General features: G+C 47.8%; 2 protein-coding genes across 7 annotated transcripts in view; both read left to right on the top strand.

Annotated features, from left to right (window-relative positions):
• GATAD2A (GATA zinc finger domain containing 2A) overlaps positions 1-7,683 on the top strand; it is a 49,008-nt gene extending 41,325 nt beyond the window's left edge. For all 6 annotated transcript variants that reach the window (XM_030466402.1, XM_030466397.1, XM_030466400.1 and 3 more), the window contains 6 exons: positions 1,936-2,067; positions 3,087-3,254; positions 3,985-4,264; positions 4,807-5,096; positions 5,826-6,012; positions 6,757-7,683. In XM_030466402.1, coding sequence (XP_030322262.1) covers positions 1,936-2,067; positions 3,087-3,254; positions 3,985-4,264; positions 4,807-5,096; positions 5,826-6,012; positions 6,757-6,887 — 1,188 coding nt within the window. In that variant the 3' untranslated portion in view covers positions 6,888-7,683. The remainder of the gene's footprint in view (positions 1-1,935; positions 2,068-3,086; positions 3,255-3,984; positions 4,265-4,806; positions 5,097-5,825; positions 6,013-6,756) is intronic.
• Positions 7,684-12,013: 4,330 nt separating this feature from the next.
• On the top strand, positions 12,014-13,592 carry NDUFA13 (NADH:ubiquinone oxidoreductase subunit A13). Its single transcript, XM_030466406.1, has 5 exons — positions 12,014-12,136; positions 12,265-12,343; positions 12,858-12,929; positions 13,024-13,093; positions 13,360-13,592. Exons 1-5 carry the CDS (start codon positions 12,043-12,045, stop codon positions 13,477-13,479), a joined length of 435 nt encoding a protein of 144 aa, XP_030322266.1. The 5' UTR covers positions 12,014-12,042; the 3' UTR covers positions 13,480-13,592.
• Positions 13,593-13,957: the final 365 nt, after the last annotated feature.

Below are 13,957 nucleotides of genomic sequence, written 5' to 3'. Positions count from 1 at the left end.
CTGGCCTGGAGCAGGGCAGAAGGTGCAGAGAGTGCAGGGAAAGGACAAAATCCCATCACATCCGTGGCTTGGAGCCAGGCGGAATTTTTTGGGGGTTGGTTTTTTGAAACTCACCAAGCCCCCACTAGAAGGGTTGGGTTTTTTTTTTACAACAATTTGGGTGGGAGAGAGAAGGAGGATGTCACACAGAGATCACTCTCATGAGCTTATTTTTCAGTGGCTGAGCATCCTGATCCATTCTGCTGATCAATCCATCCATACTAATGCTATCGACTTTTGGCCAAGGAGGATGTCATGGAATTGTGTCCAAGAAATGTGGTGGCAGGCTGTTGCCCTGCCCTCAGGAGGCTGAATTGGGCCCTCAGGGTGCTTAACTGTAAGAGCTGAGTCAATTGTGTGATTTTGGTGGTTTTTTTTTCCTTTGGCTTGGTGGCTGAATGCACATGGTGGTAGGAAGGATCTTGGTTCAGATGAAATTCGAGGAAGCATTGGAAAGCCTTGGGGAAGGGCTAAAAAAAAAAGGCAATTGAGATCTGCCAACCTTCCTCTGGGGTCTGATGCCTTGTTGGGATTCAAATATTGATAGTTATTAAAATAATGATGGTTATTTACCTTGGGCTCATCTGACAAAAATGTCAAAACTGCTTCAGCACGAGCTCCTCTCACTCGGAACACTGCAGCTTCTCATCTCCAGATCTCACAGGATACTGGACTGGAGGGAAGGAGTGAATTTGGTTTAGGAAACATTCACCAGACCTAAAGCCATCTGTCAGTCAGAGGAATCCCTTCCTTCAGGCAAGGTGCCTTCACTCAGGACAGCACTTCCAGAGGAACTGGAGCACGAGTTAAATCCTCAACCATCAGAGAGCGAGACTCTTGCTTGGACAGAGCAGAGAATCCAGAACTTAAGTTGTTCTGGCTGATTTGCAGTGTTTGGGGCAAATTAACCAAACCTCCATCTGCTTTTCTTGACTGTACAAACTCTACTAATCCCTGTGTGTGAGTTAACATTTGCTCTGGAGTTGAAAGGCAGAACAAAAAATGGGGGAAACTTTCCTCCAGTGCTTTGGGGACTTTTCCTCCCCAGATGATGGTCAGTTGGAGGAAAGTGGTGAGATGTAGAAAGCCATGGGAATAGGATGGAGATAGGGGGAATAGGATGGAGAGGGGGAATAGGATGGAGAGGTTTATGGCTCTGGAGCAGTGTGTGCTCCTCAGGCTTGACTGCATGGGTTGCAGGGCTAGAGTGGTGCAGGAAACCCTAGCACCTCCCATAGCATCGTGAGCTGCTTGGAGAATTTAGTGCAGTCTGCAGCCCTATAAAGCATGGACAGCAATTCTACAAACTTGTTTAGCCTGATTCCTTTTTCATTTTTTTCCCTAAAGCTTTCCCCTTTTCCTGTCTTTTTTTTTTTTTTTTTCCTTCCCATGGACCTGCCCATGCACAGTCTGCTCATCTCCCTACCTTGTTTACCCCCTGCTTCTCTCTTCCTCCAACCCCAAATACACTTGTTTGATTGATTTTTTATTTATTTATTTTTAATTTGGGGGGTTTTTTTGGACAGTACCTGCCCAGCCATCCCTTGTCCTGCAGAATTTCTGTTGGCTCAAGACTGACCCTGCATCCATCGCATCAGCTGCGCTCACTCACTCACCCTGGGGTTCTGCTCTGCCTCATGGCTGTGTGTCTCAGGACAGCAGCTCCGGAGCTGTTACTGAATATTTATGAGAGGGCAGATGAAAACCTTGCTCAGGACTACACTTCACCTTTTGAATTCTGTGCAGGATGAGAGAGAAAAATCCCTGAGCCCGTAGCCAGGCGGCCACCGCGTCCCCACGTGAGGTTTCGGATGCCCACTGAGCAGCAGAAAAGAGCAGGAGTAGAAATACACCAGGACAAAAAAAAAGCAAAGAAAACTCTTCTCTGTTTTGCAGACCTCTTCTACACGTATCCCAGGCACTGTTATTCCTCCTCCCTTGGTCCGTGGAGGGCAGCAGACTTCTTCAAAATTAGGAACTCAGCAAAACACGCAGATAGTGATGCCGCCTCTTGTCAGAGGAGCCCAGGTAAGTGGTTCCCTTGCAGTAGACTCTGGTTTTCCCTAGTGCATCTTAACTTTCTGCTTGCCTGGGGGGAAAACGATGAAGTTTCTTGCTGGAATTTTTTAATATGGCTAAATAAGATCTTGCATCATTCACATCTGGCATGTTGTGCTGTCCCATAACTCCTCGGGTGCAGCACAACAAACCCTTTGGTGTTGCAGGATCCCTGCTTCCCTCAGCTGCATCAAAGCTCTTTGCTTTTCTTAAAAATGGTAATTACACGCTTCCAGCTTCACCAGTTTTTTAGGAAAGCAGCAGCAGAGGAAATGAAACACAACCCCTTGTTCTTCCCTCTCATTATTCTTTCTATCAGGCCAATTTCACCTTTTCAAAACTTAAAACTCACTTTTTTTTGCCTTTCCTGGAAGTGCTGCTTGCAGGGTGTTTTATTACCTGTAGCAGAAAATAGTGGTGGCACTACAGGGGTAGGAAAGCAATTTTTCAATTTGCTCTCTTCTAAAATTACAACTTCCCGTGGAATATCAGGAAAAAGTATTTCCTTGTTAAACAAGGATTTATTTGGTAGTGGAAGGTCTGCTTTTATCTGCTGCATCAAGGAGAGGAGGGTGGAGATTTGCTGTTTCATTTTCTTTCTCTTCTTACCAGGGAGAAAAACTCAGAATGAGAAATCGATGCCTTTAAAACGAAACGAGCTTAACAGCTCTACACTTGGGAAGAAATTTGACTCAAAAACTTAGGGTTTTTTTGGCATAGCTGTGGCCACCAGAATCCACTGGCCTTGCATGGGAGCATCTCTTGCTGTTGCTACCTTCTCCTTGCTTGGTTTTGAGAGAGGGAGAGAGCAGCCACCCCCCCTCCTGACACCGATGCTGAGGGTCACGCTTTCTCCCCACTCCCCTCCTTGCCTCCTCCCTGCTGCCTCCTGCCATCGCATCCCTCCTTCCCCCTGCATCCTTCCCCCCCAAAACCCTTCCTCCTCCTCCCTGGCACCATCACATCAGCCCATTTCTGTCTTTTCTCAGCAAATCCACAACATCAGACAGCACTCCAGCACGGGGCCACCTCCGCTGCTGCTGGCACCGCGGGCGTCCGTCCCCAGCGTCCAAATCCAGGGGCAGAGAATTATCCAGCAGGGACTGATCCGTGTGGCCAACGTCCCCAACACCAGCCTGCTGGTCAACATCCCACAGGTCAGTTCCCTCCCCTCTCCCCCCCCAGGTATTTGAGGAGGTTCAGGATTAGGTATCAGGAGGAATTTCTTTACTGAGAGAGCGGAACAGGCTGCCCAGGGGAGAGGTTAAAAGCAAAAAGGTGTAAAAAGATGTGGCACTTGGGGACATGGTTTGGTTGGCAGGGTGGTGATGGTTGGATTTGATCTTTGAGGTCTTCTCTAACCTTAATGATTCCATGATTCTGTTCTGTCATCTCAAAGGAAGAGAGATAAACAGTTGGTTAATTAATGGGCATTGGGTTATTGGGTCTAATCGGTGGGGACTGCAGCCTTCTCGGGGATGGGCTTCATCCTTCCTGCTCCTTCTTCCCAAGCAGCCCTCTGCTCACATTCCCCTCCTGTGTATAGGGAGGAAGAAAAACATTACAAATACTGGAAAGTGGCAGCAGATACTTCAGTGAACTGAATGCTGTGCCTCATTTCGCCATTAACATTTCAGTATGAGGCTGCCCATAGAATATTTATTTGGGGTTTTTCCCCTTTCTTCCTCAAAAAGCCTCAATTAGTGTTGTTCAAACAGAGCTCCAACCAGGTCAGTGCTCCTCTTGTCACCACCAAGAGAAACTGAAGCAGCAGCTTCACATCTCCCACTCACTCCGGGACCTCCATCTCCTTCTTGGTGGTGGTGGTGGTGATGCTCCAGAACTGGCCACCATTTCTCACTCAGCTTCTCTCCTCTTCTTCCCCAGGCTTCCCCAACTTCAATCAAAGGTACAAATGTGACATCAGCTCAGGCCAATGCTACCACAACCAGTGCTGCTTCCATGGTCAACTCCAACGAGTCGCCCGCCAGCCGACAAGCGGCCGCCAAGCTGGCCCTGAGGAAGCAGCTGGAGAAGACCCTGCTGGAGATCCCTCCTCCCAAGCCTCCAGCACCAGAGATGAACTTCCTGCCAAGTGCAGCTAATAATGAATTTATTTACTTAGTGGGGTTGGAAGAAGTCGTGCAGAATTTGCTGGAAACTCAAGGTGAGAGGGAGGGAAAAAGAAAAAACATCTTGAGGGTAAAAAGTGTTCCTCAAAGGCAAGGGGAGACTTTCTACCAGATGGATTTTCTCTCAATATCAGGCAGCATGGAGTTCCAGGCTTTGCAGGATTTGATTGTCCTACTCTGTCAAATCTAAGAATTCACTTCCTTAAATAATTTTCCAACTTATATTAAAAATTCTACCAAAAAAAAAAAAAATTAACGATTTCTCCTAAGCAAGACTGTAAATATTCCTCACCAAATGCTTCCAGTTCTCCCCAGAGCTATTGACTTTTTTGCCACTTGTTTTGCCATCACCACTAAACTCTGTAACTAGTTTCACTAAATTCTGTAACCAGTTTCTAAAGCTGGATCCATGAGGAGGGAAGAGCTGAAAGACTCAGTGGTGCAGAAGGCTTCAGCCCGGGAGGAGCTCGAGGAGGGGGTGGATGGGTTTGCTTTGGGTCAATGCTGGGATTATTCCTGAGCTTTCCAAGTGGTCTGCATTCCTGGGAGCTTGAGCTAACCTGGTTGTCTTCCCCAGGGAAAGTCTCAGTCCCTGTATCCTCTCGGGAGCCCTACATGTGTGCTCAGTGTAAGACTGACTTCACCTGTCGCTGGAGGGAGGAGAAGAATGGAACCATCATGTGTGAAACCTGCATGACCTCCAACCAGAAGAAAGCCTTGAAAGCTGAGCACACCAACAGGCTGAAGGCAGCCTTTGTCAAAGCCCTGCAGCAGGAGCAGGAGATTGAGCAGAGGATACTGCAGCAAACTGCTTCTCCTGTGCAGAGCAAGTCAGACTCCATCGTGCAGCACCACTCTCTCAAGCAGGTGAGGCTCCAGCCAGGTCTTGCTGGTGGGGAAACTGAGGCACAAAGGTGCTTTGAAGCTCCCCAGTGTCTGTGTGTTCGAGTGGAAGTTGAAAGCTGGGCTGGGGAAAGTTGTTTCTGTCCTGAGGGACACTGTGATTACATCCCCTGGATCTGAAGCGTGATGTGTGTAACTCCTGTCCTGCAAACTCCTGGACTTGTTTGGTTTTGCTTTTTTTTATGATGTAGCCAATGAAAAAAGTTGCACCAATTACATTGACCCAGGGTAGAAAAATCAAATTGATATTGGCTTGAGGCAGCCTTCATCCTGTTGCTTGTGAATTTTGAAGGATGACCATCCATGCTAGGGACTGGAGCTCACAGACCTTGTCAAACCACCTTGCAGCTGAGGGAAGACAGAACCTGCTAAAAGTGCTGCTTGGAGCTGAAATAATCCAAGTGCTGGATATTTAGGAGAGGGGGGATATGGAGAGGCTCACCCAGCACATTTTTGGCTGCTTTGCAGGTGATTGCAACTCCTCCTCTTTACAGGGCCTTTCAGAAGTAAGAAGCCTGATTTTGTTCTAGAGACCTCTTGGAATTTTTCAGCCCTGGGATCTGCTAGTCAAGCATTCCAGACTTGGCAAAAGAAGCCAAAAAAGGGAGAGAAGGGCAGGAAGGATTTGTGGGGGGTGTTGTACTGGAGCAAGACAGAAATCTGCACCTCTCTGACCCTCTGCTCTCTTGCCAGACATCCAGCCAGATGTCTCGAGGTCCTCCTGGAGCTCCCAGAGGGGTTTTGCATGCATTCAGCCAGTCCCCCAAGCTGCAGAATGCATCTTCTGCAGCAGCCCTGGGGAGCAGGGCAGGTAAGCATGCTGAGAGACCTGTCAGCAAGGGCAGTGCTGCCTCCTGGAAGAAGACTTCCATCAATACAGGTACGGTGTTCTCTAAAATCTTTTTTTTATTATTATTTTTCATTTTTTCCTCCCTTTTTTACTCACTGCTTGCACTCTGCCCAGGAATGCTTAAGCTTTTTGGGTCAGGATGCTTCTGGGAGATGTAATGGCAAGAGTGCTGTGCTGCAGGAGGTGGTGATGGATTTCTGGGAGCTGAATTCTGCTTTAATTGTGAGTGGTGATTGCTCTCTGCTGAAAGCAAGGTGCAGGAAAGAGGTGGCTTTGAGCACTCCCAACCTTCCTCAGGAGCTGAAGTCACCAACACTGTTCCTTTCAACAACTGGAAATTATAAATTCTAATCTAAGCTTTTATATATATATATATATAAAGAGTCTGACTCAAGAGGAGTCATTTGTTTTCTTGCATGATAATGAGGAGCTCTGGGACAAAAACACTCTTAGCAAGCAGCTCTCTTGTAGTCTACTTTCTTGCCTGGCATTGAATGGATTTCTCTTCGTTTTTGTGACTCCTGACAGCTTAATTCCTCATTTAAAATGCAATTTGATTGCAGAGAGCTCTCTCTCCCCTGCTCAAGCCTTCATCTCTCCAACCAAACCATCCCCCAGATAATTCATCTCAGCCCTTCCCAGCCAGGGACGCCCTGGCCTCACTCTGATCTGTTTTTCCTGAGAGTGAAACGTTTTGGGGATGATGTTTTTGACCATCCTGTGATGTTTTTGACCATCCTGTGACCCTTGGTCTCCTCTTTGCTGTCTCCCCAGGGGGGGCTTTGCCCTTTGTCAGCCCCAGCTTAGCTGTGCACAAATCCTCCTCGGCAGTCGACCGCCAGCGCGAGTATCTCCTGGATATGATCCCCCCCAGGTCCATCCCACAGTCTGCCACATGGAAATAATGCAGAGGAACACCCAAGAGGAAGACTTTCCTGGTTCTGCCATCCTTTTTATATACCACAGTACAGTGGAATCTGCTTTAAATCCCAGCTGGATACGCCCCAGGCTTTCTAGGATGCAAGAAGACCACTCCTCATCCCATCGAGTGCTGCTGTCCCTGCTCTGAGAAAGTGACACCACGTGGGTGGCAAAGACTGGAGCTCATTTGGTTCAGATTCTGATGATTGACTGATTGATGAAGGCTGTCAGGGGAGGGGAAGAATTGGGGAAGAAATCTTTTTTTTTTTTTTTTTCCCTCTGTGTATTTCGTTTGGATTTTATTTTATTAATTTTTTTTTGTCACCAGCACAAAAGGACTCAAAACGATTTTTCTGCCTTCGGTTTCTTTATTCCCAACTCCTCCAGCACCAGGAGTTTGATGTTCCTGGGCCATCCAGCACAGATGGCAGGGCAAGGAGAGAGGAATTTCAACCCCATCTTTTGCAGATGCAGTTAGTGAGCTGACTTCATGTTTGCTTTTCTTCCCCTGCCCCTCCTCCAGCCAGGAAGGCAGTCTGCAGATTATTAATATTTCCAAATCTTCTTCTTATGATGATGATGATGATGATGATGAGCTAATGATAAATAAGTGCAAACTCAAATTCCAGTTGAGTATGTTTTGTTGTTTTGGTTTTTGTTCTATTTTTTTTTTTTCCCCTAAGGGACTGGCTGCCACCCAAACTTGTCTGGTAGGTGGGCACTGGTGCAGGAGTGTCTCACTTTTGTTGGATTCTCTTTTAAATAGACTTTTGGACTGTTGGTAGTGTAAAATCTAATTTACTGAATAGACAAAACACCTTTGTTCAGTCTTTCATTCAGTGAAGAGCAGTTGGGGCCTTGCAGATGTTCCCAGAGACTTCAAAGTGAAACTGGTTTGCTGTTTTTTTTTTTTATTATTTTCTTTCCAGAGGGTTGGTTTGTTTTGTTTTTTTTTTGTTTTGTTTTGTTTTTCTGTTGTTGTTTTGAGCTATTTTACTCCAAAAAAAATAAAATAAAAGAAGGTAGGAATTCCAGAAGCTGCACACAATCAGAAAGGAGGGAGCAGGGGATGAGGAGGGTGCCCAGGTGGGGGGCACCTGGCTCCCTCTGCAGCTCCTTCCTGAGCATCCTCCTCTTTCGTTTTTTGAGGGAGTGATCCCTGCTTTTCAGGAGAGGTTTCTCTGTGGTTTGTTTGGGTTTTTTTTTCTGTTTTGGGGAATCCCCTGAGTTGAAACCCAAATCCACCAGGTCCTGTTGGGTTCTGTTCCCCTTTTTTATCCCCTTCCCTCTGCTTCTCCCAGGCTGAAGCTGAATTCCAAGTGGCAGAAAGTGGCCATGCCTTACTGCAGATGTTGCATTATCAGTGCTGGAAGTAGTGCTGATAAGAATTATTTGCAAAATTCTATATATCTATTTCTTTATATCTATCTAGAAAAGAAAATAAAAATAAAAATAAAAAAGGGGGGGTGGGGGGAAGGGGTAACTCTTCAGCCTGTGCTGAATTTATTTTCTTAGCAGCTGCTGTTCCATCAACCCAACTCCTGCATCCATGGAAAACTCCGAGCCCCTTTTCTGCTGCCTTTAGAGACTTGGGAAACAAACAAACAAAAAAGTTGTTCTAGAAACCCCCCTTCTGCAAAATGTTTTGTTGCTGTGGAAAGCCCTGGAATTTCAGTTTGACTTTGTTGGGATTTTTTGGTTTGTTTTCTGTGTTTTACAGATGTTTATAGGAGAGCTGAATGGGGATGAGAGGAACTGGTTGAGTTTGTAATTATTTTGCTTTTTCATTCCAAGCTGGTTTGGAGCTGGGAGATGGGGAGAGAGGAAAAACTTGGGTGCATTTTTAGGTTTTTGCACTTTTAGGTTTTTGCACGGTGGGAAAATTTCTTTTTTGGGGTTTTTCTCTCTTCTGCCTTCTGTCCCCATCAGTGCAAACACTGTGACTTCTCAGACTAAAATTCAATTTATTTTTTTTTTTGGGGGGGGAAGCCTGCACAATGACAACTATTTTATTTCCAGTCTTGGGGGAGTTTTAGCTGGAAAAAAAAAAAAACAGGAATGGAAAAAAAAAGGGGGGGGGGCAGAAATATTCAACTTGCCTGTCCCAAAAGCCATGTCAAAACTTATTTTTTTTGGGTACCACCAGCCCCCAAAGTTTTTCCTTTTCAGGAAACTTCAGAGAAGCCTGAAAATAATTGAGAAGTTTTCTTTTCATGATGGGGAAACTGGCTCTGCCCCTTCTCTCTTCAAGCTGGGGGTCTTGGGACAGAATAAAACCCCAGGTATTTGGGGTGGAATTATTTGGGACACGAGGAGGAGCTCTGGCTGTGGGGATTCCAACCAGTTCTGACATGGTTTTTATTCTGAATTTCTTGGAGTGCTGCAGGTAATACCTTAAGAGCCTTTTCCCTGGTTTTTTCCTCAGAATTAAGTGGTTGGGGTGTTAAAAGGCAGGAAAAAAATTGCTTTTATACTCACTTTTTGAGTAGTGTTGACTTGGGCTGGTTAAGGGTTTATTTAAGAGATAATTGTTAAAAAAAACCCACATTTTCTGCAGGCTTTCCAGGTCTCCTCCTCCCTTCTTGCAGGAAAAAAAAAAATAAAAACTTTAAACAACAGAACTGGAAAAAACCAACAAAAATCAGATGGAAGAGCCCCAAAAAAAAAACCAAACTGGGAACTGTGAAAGGAGGTGGGGGGGTTGGAATAAATAAAAAAAAAATATATATATATAACAAAAAAAAACCCTTTTGGTTGATTCCTTCTGCTGCCTTTGGGATTCCTGCCCCCCCACAGCTCCTGGAAAATTAAATATAGATTATAAAAAAAAAATAAAAAAGGAAAAAAAGACCATTTTGCTGAAAGCTCAGAAGAGACCCAGGAGCCTCCTGCCCCCCCCCCCAGCCCCTCCACTGCTTTGCTGCACGAGTCTGAGATTCCTGGGGGGCTGCTGGGTTCCCCCTCTCCTGGGGAGAGGGAAGGAGCAGCCCTGGTCCCTCCCAAGCCAAATTTATCCCTGGAGGCGTCTGGAGCAGAGGATTTTCTGAGCCAGGAATAACAAGAAACAACAAAAAAACTCATTTACTGTACTTAGATTTTAGCAACTTGTGAAATAAAACCCTGGATTTTCATTGGAAACCCATTGGTGCCATCTGGGAGCTGTGTGGTGGTGTGTGTGCTTGGAGGGTTGGTTTGGTGGGTTTTTTATTATTTTATTGCATTTTAATTTTTTATTATTTATTTTATTTTTTATTAAATTTTATTTTATTTTACTTATTTTAAATTTTTATTTTATTTTACTTATTTTTTATTTTATTTTATTTTTTTAATTTTTATTTTACTTCATTATTTTAAAATTTTAATTTTTATTTTATTTTTTATTATTTTATTTTATTTTACTTTTTTACTTTATTATTTTAAAATTTTAATTTTTATTTTATTTTTTTATTTTTAAATTATTTTTATTTTATTTTACTTATTTTACTTTATTTTATTTTATTTTCCTGTTTTCTCTCCTTGAGCCAGGAAGAGGAATGGGAACTTCAATGTTTCCAGCAGAATCCACTTGTCTGCAGCTTCCAGAGCTGGGTCTGAGCTGATTTTTTTTTTTTATATTCTTACAAATTCCTGGATGTTAGGTTTAGGTTTTTTTTTCCTCTACATCTTTTACCATCATTTTAGGGAACCACTGAATTCTTGCTGCACTTTTTTTGCTCCCTAAGAAAAAAAACCCAACAAACCCCAAACACTTGACCAAAGCTCAGAATGGAGAAGAGGGGGAGAAAAATGAGCAGAGAACCCATTAAAAAACCCTTTTTGGGGCTCATTTCTCCCTTTATTTTGGAAGGAAGGGTGCAGGGAGGGAGTTTAAAAACACTGAGTATATAAATATATAGATATAATGCAAAAAAGAAAAAAAAAAAAAGCCCCGGAGGGGTACAGAGCCCTCTCTGTACATTGAATTTAACCAAACAGCTTGGGTCCTGCTTTTTTTTTTTTTAAAGGAAAACAAAACAAAACAAAAGAATTTTTAACCATCTTAACCACAGGGCAGTGGAAGAGGGGAAGGTTGCACCAGCCCAGGGTTTTGTCACTTGGATTTATTGTGACTCGAAAGCTTTGATAATAAAAGAAAAAATTGAAAAAAAAAATTTTAAAAAATTAATAATAACAATTTCCCAGGAAACGCCGCAGAGTCTGAAGGGGGGAGAGCCCGCGATGGATTTTCTTGGCTTGTGGGGGGTTTTTAGGATTCCAATGGCAATAAACAAATGGAGAAACTCTTGGATCGGCCTCTTCTTCCCGGGGGGGCTGGGGGGGTCCCAGTGCCGGGGGAGGAACCGCCCAGAAAGGTTCCCCCAATCCTTCTTTTTCCCAAGAATTCCCACGTTCTGGGCTGGGGCTGCGAAGCGCTCAAATTCCCGCAGGAGCGGAGGGAAAAAGCCCCAAAGGGTGCGGGGGGTCCGCACTTTTTTTTTTTTTTCGGTTGTTTTTGTTTGGTTTGGGTTTTTTCCTGTGGCACTTTTTTTTTTTTTTTTTTTTTTTTTTTTTTTTTTTTTTTTGGTGGCACTTTGTCTTAGTTTTGGTTTTTTTGGTGGCACATTTTTTTTTCTTGCACCTTTTTTGTGGCACTTTTTTCCGGTGCACTTTCACAAGCGAGTGCACGAGGGTTTTTTTGGTGCATTTTTGGCGCTTTTTTTGGGTGCCCGTTTGCACGAGGGTGCACGAGCTTTGGGTGCTTTCTTTTTTTTTTTTTTTTTTTTTTTGCGTGCACCTTTGAAAGTGAGTGCACTTTTTTGCATATTTCCTTTTTTTATTATTTCTGTGCAGGTTTGCAAGCAGGTCCCCTCTTCCCGTGGGGGGGGGCCAGGGGGTACGCATCCTTTTTTTTATTTTTTGCGAGTGGGTGGGGGCTCGGGTGGGTGCAGGCCGTGCAGGGGGGGTGGGGGCTTTTTTAACCCCCCCCGAGGTGCGCAGAATTCCGCTGCTTTCCCCTTTTTCCCTCCTTTTTTGGGGGTTGCCCCCGATCTAGAAGGAGGGGGGAGGTGTGGGCCCCACCTCTGCGGTTGTTGCCGCTTTAAGGCGGGAAAAACGGAGGGGGGGGGGGGAAGGAATTGGCGGTCACGTGACTCGGCAGCGATGGCGGCGCCGAAGGTGAAGCAGGACATGGCCCCCCCGGGGGGGTACGGACCCATTGACTACAAACGGCACCTCCCGCGCCGCGGCCTCTCAGGTGGGAGCCGAACCGAACCGGGAGGCCCCGTGGGGATGGGATCGGTCCCGTCCCAGCCCTTCCCGCGGTGGCCCGGGGTCTCCATCCCCCGCCCGGTGTCCCATGGCCGCCCCTTTGCCCCCCCCCAGGTTACAGCCTCTTCGCGCTGGGGATCGGCAGCCTCCTGCTGGGCTACTACACCCTCGTCAAGTGGAACCGGGAGCGCAGGTACCACCCCCCTCCCAAAAAAAAACGGGGTACCCCCCCACACACCCCTCCACCCCCTCCCGGGACGCTTCCTTCTCCATTTCCCCCCCCCCCCCCCGCGTCCCCTTCCCGGGGCTCCCCCCCCTCTTCCCGGGAATCTCCGTTCCCCTTCTCGAGGCTCCGGTGTCCCCTCCCGGGACTGCCCCCCCGGGCTCCCCCCACGCGGGATTTTCCTCCCTTCCTCCCCCCCTCCCCGCTGCCTACAGGAGGGGTGGGATGGTGCCGGGATGGATGGGGTGGTCCTGGGGGGGGGGTGAGAGGGTCCCGCGATGGGGGGGTGGTCCCGGGGGGGATGGGGTGGTCCTGGGGGGAGTGGGATGGTCCCGGGGGGGTGGGACGGTCCTGGGGGGGGATGGGGGCAACCGGAGCCACCTCCCCCCGGGCGGCCTGGCGGAGTACGGGAGCTGGGAGGAAGGGGCGGGGGTCTGAGCTCCGGACCCTCTTCCCCCTCCTCCAATCCTTTCCCCCCCGCCAGGCGGTTGCTGATCGAGGACCTGGAGGCTCGGATCGCGCTGATGCCGCTGCTGCAGGCAGAGATGGATCGCAGGTTCGTGGCTGGGGGGGGTCCCGGGGGGGGTCTGGGGTGCCCTGAGTCCTGCCCCGGGCTGAGCTGTCCCCTCCTGTCCCCTCCTGTCCCCCAGGACCCTGCGGATCATGCGGCAGAATCTGGATGAGGAGGCCAAGATCATGAGGGATGTTCCTGGATGGAAGGTTTGTGATTCTTTTTTTTTGGGGGGGGGGAGGGAGCTTCCCCAACAACCCCACCACCAGCAGGTGGGAACGCCCCCAACCCCCCTCTGGTTCTGGATCCTTTTTGGAGAGCTCAGATGAAGAAACCCCCCCAAATAAACCGCCTTGGAGGGGGGGGGGTTTACACCCAGCAGTAATTTACATCCAGGAAAGGCTTAGAGCAGGCAGGGGGAGGACAGCACACAGAGGTCCCTGTCCCCCCCCCCTCAGTGTTCTCTCCCCTCTAGGTGGGGGAATCGCTGTTCCACACTGAACGTTGGGTGCCCCCCACCCCGGAGGAGCTTTATTACCTCCGCCCCTCCAGCGAGATGGACAACGAGAAGTTTGGGCTCCAATACTACGTCTGAGCCCCCCCCCCGCCGACCCCTCCCAGAGATCCCCAGCACCTCAGGGGGGGGTTCACTCCCTTCATCCCCCCATTCCTGTGGCTGTTATTAAACCCCCAGGATGTTGGGTGCTGTGTTCTGTCTCTTTCTCTGCCCCTGCCAAGGACTCTTTTTGGGGGGGCTGTCCTGGAGCCCTGGATGTGGGGGGAGCTGGGAGACACCCCCCCCCAGATCCTGCCTGTCCCCCCTGGAGCAAGGATTTGTCCCTTGGTGTCATCTCTGGTTTGGGGGGGCATTGAGGTCTGGGAGGGGGCGGGGGGGGCAGGGTGCATGTCAGCATCTGTGGGGGGGGGGTCTTGGGGGACGTCAGGGTTTTTGGGGGCAGCCCCCAGATGTGGCTTCCACTGAGGGGGGGGAGCTCAAAAAAAAAAGCCAATTTTGAGTCTTATGAGGTGTTCCCGTTACATGGGGGAGGGGGGTTTGATATCCCCCCCCCCGT

The sequence above is a fragment of the Calypte anna genome, chromosome 28 (assembly GCF_003957555.1).
Source record: "Calypte anna isolate BGI_N300 chromosome 28, bCalAnn1_v1.p, whole genome shotgun sequence".
In the NCBI taxonomy this organism is placed as follows: Eukaryota; Metazoa; Chordata; class Aves; order Apodiformes; family Trochilidae; genus Calypte; species Calypte anna.
The sequence above is the reverse complement of the archived record's forward strand: the minus strand, read 5'-3'. Positions and strand labels throughout refer to the sequence as shown.

Coding starts and splice junctions, on each gene's coding strand:
- NDUFA13 (XM_030466406.1), top strand. CDS start 12,043: ATGGCGGCGCCGAAGGTGAAGCAGGACATGGCCCCCCCGGGGGGGTAC. Junction 12,930..13,023: donor CAGGCAGAGATGGATCGCAG/GTTCGTGGCTGG, acceptor CCTGTCCCCCAG/GACCCTGCGGATCATGCGGC. Junction 13,094..13,359: donor GGGATGTTCCTGGATGGAAG/GTTTGTGATTCT, acceptor TCTCCCCTCTAG/GTGGGGGAATCGCTGTTCCA.